The sequence below is a fragment of the Hyperoodon ampullatus genome, assembly GCF_949752795.1.
Source record: "Hyperoodon ampullatus genome assembly, chromosome: 3".
Taxonomy (NCBI): domain Eukaryota; kingdom Metazoa; phylum Chordata; class Mammalia; order Artiodactyla; family Ziphiidae; genus Hyperoodon; species Hyperoodon ampullatus.
In genome coordinates, this window is record NC_136916.1 from 131,785,816 (window position 1) to 131,798,064 (window position 12,249).

At 38.8% G+C, this 12,249-nt stretch overlaps 1 protein-coding gene across 2 annotated transcripts; it reads right to left on the reverse strand.

Moving 5' to 3' along the window:
* Positions 1 to 11,542: 11,542 nt before the first annotated feature.
* LOC307050065 (FUN14 domain-containing protein 1-like) lies at positions 11,543 to 12,010 on the reverse strand (the record flags this gene model as incomplete). Of its 2 annotated transcripts, XM_079699843.1 has the most annotated exons (2): positions 11,543 to 11,613; positions 11,743 to 12,010. In XM_079699843.1, 2 exons carry the CDS (start codon positions 12,008 to 12,010, stop codon positions 11,543 to 11,545), a joined length of 339 nt encoding a protein of 112 aa, XP_079555969.1. The 2 variants fall into 2 exon arrangements, with proteins under 2 accessions (XP_079555969.1, XP_079555968.1); XM_079699842.1 differs by having other exon boundaries at positions 11,543 to 12,010.
* Positions 12,011 to 12,249: the final 239 nt, after the last annotated feature.

The window sequence follows — 12,249 nt, forward strand, 5'->3', positions numbered from 1 at the left end:
AGAAGGCAGAGCACCACTTAAGCGAGCTCCAGAGACGGGCGTGAGCCACGGCTATCAGCTCCGACCCCAGACACGGGCATGAAACGCTAATGCTGCTGCCGCTGCCACCAAGAAGTCTGTGTGAAAGCACAGGTCACTACCCACACCCCTGCCCCCGGGAGCCTGTGCAGCCCGCCACCACCAGGGTCCTGTGATCCAGGACAACTTCTCTGGGAGAACATGATGCCCTCAGGCTGTTGCAACATCATGTCGGCCTCTGCAGCCGCAGGCTCCTCCCACATTTCAATTATGACTACCATACCCCTCCCTCCCCCCGGCCTGAGTGAGCAAGAGCGCCCTAATTAGCCGCTGCTTTAACCTCGTCCTGTCTGGGTGGGGAACAGACACCTGAGGGCGACCTACACACAGAGACAGGGCCAAAACCAAAGCTGAACTCCAGGAGCTGTGTGAACAAAGAAGAGAAAGGGAAATTTCTCCATGCAGCCTCAGGAGCTGTGGATTAAATCAATGTCATGTACCCTGCATCTGTGGAATACCTGAATAGACAATAAATCGTCCCAAAATTGAGGTAGTATACTTTGGGAGCAGCTGTAGACTTGGGGTCTGCGGTCTGTGACTGAGTTGTTTCTGATTTTAAAGTTTAGCTTAGTTTAGTTTATAGCACTTGCTATCATTGGTGGATTTGTTTATTTTAATTAATTTTTTAAGTTTAAAAAAATTTTTACTTTTTATTTTCTTTCTTTTTTCTCCCTTTTCTTCTGAGCCATGTGGCTGACAGGGTCTTGGTGCTCCAGGCTGCTGTCAGGCCTGAGCCTCCAAGTTGGGAGAGCCAAATTCAGGAAACTGGACCACCAGAGACCTCCCAGCCCCATGCAATATCAATCAGTGAGAGCTCTCCCAGAGATCTCCATCTCAACACTAAGACCGAGCTCCAACCAACGGCCAGCAAGCCAAAGTGCTGGAAGGCCCATGCCAAATAACTAGCATGCCAAATAATAAACAACCCCACCCATTAGCAGAGAGGCTGCCTAAAATCATACTAAGCTCACAGAAACACCAAAACACACCACCGGATGCGGTCCTGCCCACCAGAAAGACAAGATCCAGCCTCATCCACCAGAACACAGGCACTAGTCCCCTCCACCAGGAAGCCTACACAACCCACTGAACCAACCTCACCCACTGGGGGAAGACACCAAAATCAATGGGAATTACGAACCTGTGGCCTGTGAAAAGGAGACCCCAAACACAGTAAGTTAAGCAAAATGAGAAGACAGAGAAATATGCAACAGGTGAAGGAGCAAAGTAAAAACCCGTCAGACCTAACAAATGAAGAGGAAATAGGCAGTCTACCTGAAAAAGAATTCAGAGTAATGATAGTTAAGATGATCTAAAACCTTGGAAATAGAATGGAGAAAATACAAGAAACAAGGACCTAGAAGTACTAAAGAGCAAACAAACAATAATGAACGACACAATAAATGAAATTAAAAATTCTCTAGAAGGAATCAAGAGCAGAATAACTGTGGCAGAAGAACGGATAAGTGACCCGGAAGATAAAATAATGGAAATAACTACCGCAGAGCAGAATAAAGAAAAAGAAAGAAAAGAATTGAGGACAGTCTCAGAGAACACTGGGACAACATTAAATGCACCAAGGGGTCCCAGAAGAAGAAGAGCAAAGGAAAGGGACTGAGAAAATATTTGAAGAGATTATAGTTGAAAACTCCCCTAATATGGGAAAGGAAATAGTCAATCAAGTCCAGGAAGTGCAGAGAGTCCCATACAGGATAAATCCAAGGAGAAATATGCCAAGATACATATTTATCAAACTATCAAAAATTAATACAAAGAAAAAATATTGAAAGCAGCAAGGGAAAAGCAACAAATAACATACAAGGGAATCCCCAAAAGGTTAACAGCAGATCTTTCAGTAGAAACTCTGCTAGCCAGAAGGGAGTGACAGGACATATTTAAAATGATGAAAGGGAAAAACCTACAACCAAGATTACTCTACCCAGCAAGGATCTCATTCAGATTCGACAGAGAAATTAAAAACACCACCAAACCAGCTTTACAACAAATGCTAAAGGAACTTCTCTAGGCAGAAAACACAAGAGAAGGAAAAGACCTAAAAACAAACCCAAAACAATTACGAAAATGGTAATAGGAACATATATATAGATAATTACCTTAAATGTAAATGGATTAAATGCTCCAATCAAAAGACATAGACTGGCTGAATGGATACAAAAACAAGACCCATATATATGCTGTCTACAAGAGACCTACTTTACACCTAGGGACACATACAGACTGAAAGTGAGGGGATGGAAAAAGATATTCCATGCAAATGGAAATCAAAAGAAAGCTGGAGTAGCAATACTCATATCAGATAAAATAGACCTTAAAAAAGGAATGTTACAAGAGAAAAGGAAAGACACTACATAATGATCAAGGGATCAATCCAAGAAGAAGATATAACAATTGTAAATATTTATGCACCCAACATAGGAGCGCCTCAATGCATAAGGCAAGTGCTAACAGCCATAAAAGGGGAAATCGACAGTAACACAATCATACTATGGGACTTTTACACCCCACTTCCACCAATGGACAGACCATCCAAAATGAAAATAAATAAGGAAACACAAGCTTTAAATGACATATTACACAAGATGGGCTTAATTCATATTTATAGGACATTCCATCCAAAAACAACAGAATACACTTTCTTCTCAAGTGCTCTTGGAACATCCTCCAGGATAGATCATATCTTGAGTCACAAATCAAGCCTTGGTAAATTTAAGAAAACTGAAATCAAAGCAAGTATCTTTTCTGACCACAATGCTGTGAGACTAGATATCAATTAGAGGAAAAAAAAACTGTAAAAAATACAAACACTTGGAGGCTAAACAATATGCTACTAAATAACCAAGAGATCACTGAAGAAATCAAAGAGGAAATCAAAAAATACCTAGACACAAATGACAATGAATACACTATGACCCAAAACCTATGGGATGCAGCAGAAGCAGTTCTAAGAGGGAAGTTTATAGCAATACAATCCTACCTCAAGAAACATCTCAAATAAACAACCTAACCTTACACCTAAAGCAATTAGAGAAAGAAGGAAAAAAAAACCCAAAGTTAACCGAAGGAAAGAAATCATAAAAATCAGATCAGAAATAAATGAAAAAGAAATGAAGGAAACAACAGCAAAGATCAATGAAACTAAAAGCTGGTTCTTTGAGAAGATAAACGAAATTGATAAACCATTAGCCAGACTCATCAAGAAAAAGAGGGAAAGACTCAAATCAATACAATTAGAAATGAAAAAGGAGAAGTAACATCTGACCCTGCAGAAATACAAAGAATCATGGGAGATTAGCACAAGCAACTCTATGCCAATAAAATGGAAAACTTGGAAGAAATGGACAAATTCTTAGGAAAGCACAACCTTCCAAGACAGAACCAGGAAGAAATAGAAAATATAAACAGACCAATCACAAGCACTGAAATTGAGACTGTGATTAAAAATCTTCCAACAAACAAAAGCCCAGGACCAGATGGCTTCACAGCCAAATGCTATCAAACATTTAGAGATGAGCTAACACCTATCCTTCTCAAACTCTTCCAAAATATAGCAGAGGGAGGAGCACTCCCAAACTCATTCTATAAGACCACAATCACCCTGATACCAAAACCAGACAAAGATGTCACAAAGAAAGAAAACTACAGGCTAATATCTCTAATGAACATACATGCAAAAGTCCTCAACAAAATACTAGCAAACAGAATGCAACAGCATATTAAAAGGATCATGCACCATGATCATGTGGAGATTAACCCAGGAATGCAAGGATTCTTCAATAAACGCAAATCAATCAATCAATGTGATACACCATATTAACAAACGGAAGGAGAAAAATCATATGATCATCTGCAATAGATGCAGAAAAAGCTTTTGACAAAATTCAACACCGATTTATGATAAAAACCCTCCAGAAAGTAGGCATAGAGGGAAGTTACCTCAACATAATAAAGGCTATATATGACCACCCCACAGCCAACATCGTTTTCTTTTCTTTTCTTTTTTTTTTTTTTTTTTTTTTTTTGCAGTACGCGGGCCTCTCACTGCCGTGGCCTCTCCCGTTGCGGAGCACAGGCTCCGGACGCACAGGCTCAGTGGCCATGGCTCACGGGCCCAGCCTTTCCGCGGCATGTGGGATTTTCCCGAACGGGGCACGAACCCGTGTCCCCTGCATCGGCAGGCAGACTCTCAACCACTGCGCCACCAGGGAAGCCCCAACATCGTTTTCAATGGTGAAAAACTGAAACCATTTCCTCTAAGGTCAGGAACAAGACAAGGTTGTCCACTCTCACCACTATTATTCAACATAGTTTTGGAAGTTTTAGCCACTGCAATCAGAGACAAAAAAGAAATAAAATGAATCCAAATCGAAAAAGAAGAAGTAAAACTGTCATTGTTTGCAGATGACAAGATACTATACATAGAGAATCCTGTGCTACCAGATGCTACCAGAAAAGTACTAGAGCTAATCAATGAATTTCGTAAACTAGCAGGATGCAAAGTTAATGCACAGAAATCTCTTTCATTCCTATACACTAATGACGAAAAATGTGAAAGAGAAATTAAGGAAACACTCCCATTTACCACTGCAACAAAAAGAATAAAATACCTAGGAATAAACCTACCTATGGCGATGAAAGACTTCTAGGCAGAAATGTATGACACTAATGAAAGAAATTAAATGCCATACAAACAGATGGAGAGATATACCATGTTCTTGGATTGGAAGAATCAACATTGTGAAAATGACTATACTACACAAAGCAATCTACAGATTCAATGCAATCCCTATCAAACTACCAATGGCATTTTTCACAGAACTAGAACAAAGAATTTCACAATTTGTGTGGAAACACAAAAGACCCCTAAAAGCCAAAGCAATCTTGAGAAAGAAAAATGAAGCTGGAGGAATCAGACTCCCTGACTTCAGACTATACTACAGCTACAGTAAGCAAGACAGCATGGTACTACCACAAAAACAGAAATATAGATCAATGGAACAGGATAGAAAGCCCAGAGATAAACCCACGCACATATGGTCACCTTATCTTTGATAAAGGAGGCAAGAATATACAATGGAGAAAAGACAGCCTCTTCAATAATTGGTGCTGGGAAAACTGGACAGCTACATGTAAAGGAATGAAATTAGAACACTCCCTAACACCATACACAAAAATAAACTCAAAATGGATTAAAGACCTAAATGTAAGGCCAGACACTATAAAACTCTTAGAGGAAAACATAGGCAGAACACTCTATGACATAAATCACTGCAAGATCCTTTTTGACCACCTCCTAGAGAAATGGAAATAAAAACAAAAATAAACAAATGGGACCTAATGAAACTTAAAAGCTCTACACAGCAAAGGAAACCATAAACAAGACAAAAAGGCAACCCTTAGAATGGGAGAAAATAGTTGCAAATGAAGCAACTGACAAAGGATTTATCTCCAAAACATACAAGCAGCTCATGAACTCAATATCAAAAAAACAAACAAGCTAATCCAAAAATGGGCAGAAGACCTAAATAGATATTTCTCCAAAGAAGATATACAGACTGCCAACAAACACATGAAAGCATGCTCAACATCACCAATCACTAGAGAAATGCAAATCGAAACTGCAATGAGGTATCACCTCACACCGTTCAGAATGGCCATCATCAAAAAATCTACAGACCATAAATGCTGGAGAGGGTGTGGAGAAAAGGGAACCCTCTTGCACTGTTGGTTGGAATGTAAATTGGTACAGCCACTATGGAGAACAGTACGGAGGTGCCTTAAAAAACTAAAAATAGAACTATCATATGACCCAGCACTCCCACTACTGGGCATCATATACCCTGATAAAGCCATAATTCAAAAAGAGACATGTACCACAATGTTCATTGCAGCACTATTTACAGCAGCCAAGACATGGAAGCAACCTAAGTGTCCATTGACAGATGAGTGGATACGGAAGATTGGCACATATATAGAATGGTATATTACTCAGCCATAAAAAGAAATGAAATTGAGTTATTTGTAGTGAGGTGGATGGACCTAATCTGTCATACAGAGTGAAGTAAGTCAGGAAGAGAAAAACAAATACTGTATGCTAACACATATATATGGAATCTAAAAAAAATGGTTCTGATGAAAATAGGGGCAAGACAGGAATAAAGATGCAGATGTAGAGAATGGACTTGAGGACACAGGGAGGGGGAAGGGTAAGCTGGGACGAAGTGAGAGAGTAGCATTGACATATATACACTACCAAATGTGAAATAGATAGCTAGAGGGAAGCAGCTGCATAACACAGGGAAATCAGCTCTGTACTTTGTGACCACATAGAGGGGTGGGATAGGGAGGGTGGGAGGGAAGGGATATGGGGATATATGTATACATATAGCTGATTCACTTTGTTATATAGCAGAAACTGTATAACAGTTGTAAAGCAACATTAGAATACTCCCTAACATTGTAAAGCAATTATACTCCAATAAAGATGTTAAAAAACATTTTAATAAATAAACAAAATAAATCAAAAAAGAAAGGAGAAAATAATTCTTTTCACTGTGAATATTAAGGAAGCTTCCAATCTATAAAGAGATATTTAGGCAAGGGTCTCCCTAAATAAATGTGCACAGAATTCTAAAGGTATTTTTTTCCAATATTAAGCAGAAAATGATATAACCACTTTATACCTAGATTGCTATCTTTACTGACAAGTTTCTTTGAATTTTATTTTTTTATTTACTGACATTTTTATCTTGCAAATGCCATAGATATTTTTTCTAGGAGAAAAATATTTTCCATTACTTCCATAATTAATTTAGATATGGTGAGTCCCTCTCCTGGAAATAATGGGTTTTTTCAGTGAGAAAGAACACTGGCTATATCCTCAAAGGACCACCAACTGAGAAGATACTGAGAGGTTTCTGAAATTTGAGATCAGGGCAGATTTTAATCATTCGCTTTGCTACTTTGGGAACTTGTTAGTGAATTTCTCCAAAGAAGATATAGAGATTGCCATCTCATCATTGACATCAGTATATATAATTACATTTAAAAATCTTTATTTAGCCAAAGGTAAAATCCTAATCATCATCACCCAGAGAAAAGCATAATAGACCAAGTTACAGACTAATCAATCTTGAGTTACTGGGAACGCATGTCTTACTGAGGTTGCTCTGAAGTTGATCACACTGGGAGGGGAGAACAGAGTGTCCCAAGAAGGCTACTTGGTATCACGACCTAGGCAGGGTTGGTGCAAGGAAGACCCAGCCATCAAATCTGGTTGAAAGCCAACCTGGCAGTGCTGAGAGTATTAGTGTACAAGACCAGTAATTATAGATCAAGATGTTGTAGAGAAGGATGGGGAAAATACGATTAAGTAAGGCATTTGGTATTAATCAAGGCTAAAACATAGATCATCTTTGAATCAGAAGACAGTGGAGAGTTCCCTAATTAGACCGCTCATTGAATCAGGAGGCTCCTCTTCCATATTCCCCAAAGGTGGCTATCTAATCTGAAGACCACAAAACCAATAGAGCACAAGGAATAAGCAAAAAGTTCTCCTCATGTCCTTTGAGCTTTTTAAAAAATTTATTTTGTAGATACATCAGTAACAAACATCCAGTATCCTGAGTGTGGCTGAGGAAAATCACCCCACTGCACAGATTGGTGCCCCATCAAAACATCTGTCTCTAACCCTTGCTGGGCCCTCAATACTACATGACCAGCCTTCTTATAGCCTCTTCCCTCTCTCTCTGCTACTCTCCTTGAAACCTTTCTTTAACCTCATTGGTCTTCTAACACCCTCACGTTACTCAGAGCAGATGAACTCAGCTTCCACTGTATACCATCCAATGGGGTGCATCCCAGATTCCTGAGCCCCAACAATCAAGTTTACACAATTGTATCTGGTTTCACCACCCCATCAGCATGAAGGAAGCATTTGCCTTTACGAGCCTGGCTTTTTCACCTCTGCTCTGATTTCCATTCCCTCCCGTCTCCTCAGGAGCGTTCCTTTAGACATCAGCACCTTGCTTTTGTGTCTTTAACGTGTCTTTTCTGCTGGTGTTTCTGTCAGCATTAAATATGTGCTTTGACCTTCTCATATTTAAAAAAAAACAAATTTGACCTACATTCCACTCTACTTAGCATCATCTCTTTCCCTTCATATCAAGCCTCTTTATTTATGCCTGTTTTCACTTCCTCAAGCCTCATTTACTCTTCAATCTCCTGTGATCTGGACCGAGTCATTCCCTCCTGCCCCCAGCCACTACCACCAAAGCTGCTCTAGCAAAGCAGTTTACTGAGACTCTTCTTGTTGAATCCAATAGTCTTGTTGTTTGTAGCCCTTTTCTTATTTGACCTCCCTGCAGCATTTGTCGTTGTTAAATAATACCTCCTTTTTAAAACTCCATCCTCCAGGGCCTTGCATGATTCAACTTCCTCCTGATTTCTTTCCTATCTTTATTGTGCTTATTAAATACATGGGTCCTGATTCAAAACAACTGTGAAAAAAATTACAACATTCATGAGACAACTGAAAATCTGAACACTACTTTTTTTATATATACAAAATACACATACTATGTATTTATATATATGTAGAAAAAATTCCAAAGGCTATGTATCAAAATATGGACAATGATTATCTCTAGGTACATCACATTATCGACATTCTATATATTCTTTATGCTGATGTATTTTCTATAATAAACATATTTCATTCATATTGCATTTGAAATAAGAAAATGTTAAAAATCATCTTTTTTTGTGAGGGAGATTGGGGAGGGCTCTAAGAATAAAAAATAAAAATCAGTCAAAATGTCCTTACAAATCTTCCAAAGCCTAAGCCACAAAATATCTATATTCCACATACTCAAGTTTTAACAAATCTTGCAAACAGCCTTTATGCCCTCAAACATAAAAGTCCCCATTTTAGGCAAAGGCAAGCTATAGGCTTTTCATTCAGGCCAAGCCCCACCAAGTCATTTCTGATGGAGCTTCTGATTCACGGGGTTGCCATACGGAGAAGATGTCCTATAGGTTGACACCAACTCTAGCACAGTCATATGCTTTTCACATACTCATTCACAACATCAGCTGAATACCTATGGTGAGCAAAGCATTACACAGGGTGTGTCACAAGTTATAGATTAATTAACACCACACACAACTGCCTCAAGTAGCGTACAACCTCGTGGGGAAATGGCACGGACACGAGGCAGAACAAGGAACATAACAGAGAGGAGAGCGTATGGAGAGAGCTGATAATATTTTACACTGGTATACAAATATTTTCAAACAAATCAACAAATACTGGGAAATGTATAGGTAAAAGATGAAGTGCTCTTTTTCACTTTTCATTCATGTTTGGACTCTGAAAGTAGTTATCGCTACAACTCATTTGCCACTAACTCGTATGCCAGGTTCTCCTATATTAGTATGTAACTTTTCACATAGGAATATTTAGTCTTTATTTGGGGGCAGACATTTTTGTGCCCCCCACTTTCCCAATGTATCAGACAAAGAACAGGCACTATAAATATTTCCAAAATGAACAAACTGAGCCGGCTCCTACAGCCCCTCGCAGTAGCCTACCACACAATATCGGAAAAAAGGTATCACGCAGATACGGCACACAGAAGTGCGGCCCAGGTTCTGCCTAACGTAGAATATTTTTCCCTTTTAATTCCACAGTCATTAAAAGCTAGGCAAGGCAGAAACAGAGAAAAGCTCAAAGAAGAAAAATTAAGTATTTATAAGCAAAATCTCTTCATATTAAGAAAGTCTTAGTTTTATTTAGCATTTTATCTGAGGCGCTGAGAGTAAAGGAAGAAAATGAAGATCAATCCCACATTCAATTTTAAGGAGTCCTGCAAAAATGAAAGCACACACACTGTAACAATCTTGAAAGTATGAAATGCCTTATGTTTACAATACACAAAAAATACTATAGGGACTTCCTATCAAAAGGAGATAGTCTGAGTATCTGCAAAGTCCTTCCAATCTGAAGATTCCAACACACGTTGTTCTGCTGTTTTTCCCAATTCCAAAGTAGAACTCTGGACAAAACAAACAATACAAAAAGCTTTTCTAGGCCAAGGACGCTCTGAGGGAGTGTGATATCGGCCCTGAGAAACAAGTCAACTGGCCTAGTGTTGGGACCAACATAAAATGCTATCTAAAAAGCTGAAAGCCTCAGCATTTACATCTCAGACTAGATCAAAGAGATGATTCTCTTTAAACTACAATTTCATGATTATATAGAAAATCACTGTTCTTCAGACAATAAATTCATACTATACTACGAAGTATTTTAAGGTGATTTTTTACCTCTTTGTAAAGAAAGGGTCAAAATAATAATTAGGACTTTTTAAAATGAAAAACAAGGTTCACTCAAAGTTAATAAAATGAAACTGTGACCCAACTATATGTACCCTCAAAATAATTAATTCGGGCTTCCCTGGTGGCGCAGTTGTTGAGAGTCCGCCTGCCGATGCAGGGGACACGGGTTCGTGCCCCGGTCCGGGAGGATCCCACGTGCCGCGGAGCGGCTGGGCCCGTGAGCCATGGCCGCTGAGCCTGCGCGTCCGGAGCCTGTGCTCCGCAACGGGAGAGGCCACAACAGTGAGAGGCCCGCGTACCGCAAAAAAAAAAAAAAAAAAAATAATAATAATAATAATAATTAATTCTACCCAGGCTGCCAAGATAAACAAATGAATAAAAAAATTAGAAGCTTATATACAAGAAGATATTTTTACAACTATAGACATCAAAAAAAGAAAAAGAACTTTAGACATGTAGTATTTCCCTAGAAGAGCATTTCCCTAGAAGAGCATTTACTATAGTTATTACATAGTAAGCAAAGTAAGAATTGCAGGAAAAAACAACCTAAAAATTGGTATTAAATTTGTGTAATATCTTTAATAATTCTATTATTTGTAAATCCTTCCATAAAAGGGCATTACAGTTCTTCAGTTTATTGCAAACATATCTTTAAAAAAAAAGTCAGCCCTACTGTTGAGGCTATAATACAAATTTTTAAATTATTGGCACTATACTAAAAAGCACAATTGAGAACATCTTATTTAAATAAAATGAGGATGATACTTCACTGGGGAATATAGCCAACAGATTTTTTTTCTCTCTCCATATCTACATCCAATGGTGGTGTTTTATAGGCAAATTTTAAGCAAATGCAAGTTTTTAAAAAATAATGAAAGCCATGTTTTGCTCAGGAATACTATTATACACAGATCATATAGATTGTTTTATAGCAGATACTAGTCTGCCAAATTTCAGATGGCAAAATGCTAAGCAGTGAGTTTGGTACTGTCCAGCTAGTTGTTACTTGTCATCCTGGAGAATCTGTCAATGGGTAATGTTGAGACCATCTTGTCACCACCATTTCTCTTCTCAGAGGTGACTCCACTATGATAGAACATTCATATCCTTAAGATGCAAGGCCTAGCAAAAAGCCTCCCACAAATCCACTGGATATCACAATTTTCTGTTTAACAAATTCTGTTGCTTCTTCTATTATATTGTTGATTTCAGGTGCTGCCTTATTTGCTTGTTTCTTAATCTGTCTTTTTGCTTTGTTTACATCTTTTTCAACTCTCTTCCAGCCGATTGGCACATAGACACTGTGACTGGCAATCTGAAGGAGAAGAAAGCCACCACCTACTGCAGTTGCTGCAAGTTTTCCAACTTTCTGGAACAAAAATCCCGCACACCAGCCACTCACTCCACCCATTACAATCTGGGTGGCTACTGAGTATTTTTCTACCATAGGTCCGGAACTGTGGCCAAACACTCGATTCCACCAGTGGTGTCTTCTTGCATATTCAGTTAAATCCAACACTTCGTAAGAGTCATCATCACTTTCATATTCTTGGGGAGGGGTGTTCCGGGTCTCCATGATCTACTTTTTTTTTAAATAATGCAAGCTGCTCAAACCCAAGATAATGACTTTTAATATGAGAGTACAAGATTTTCAGTTATAGAACAAAGGTGGGGATAAGGGGCCTGAGACAACACCTAGCCCAACTCCCTTCCATCAGATCCATTTTATAGATTAGGAAATGGAGGCACCAGGAAGTTAACTGAATTACCCAAGAACATATAAATAGTATTTGCCTCTTACCTTTTATGAACAAT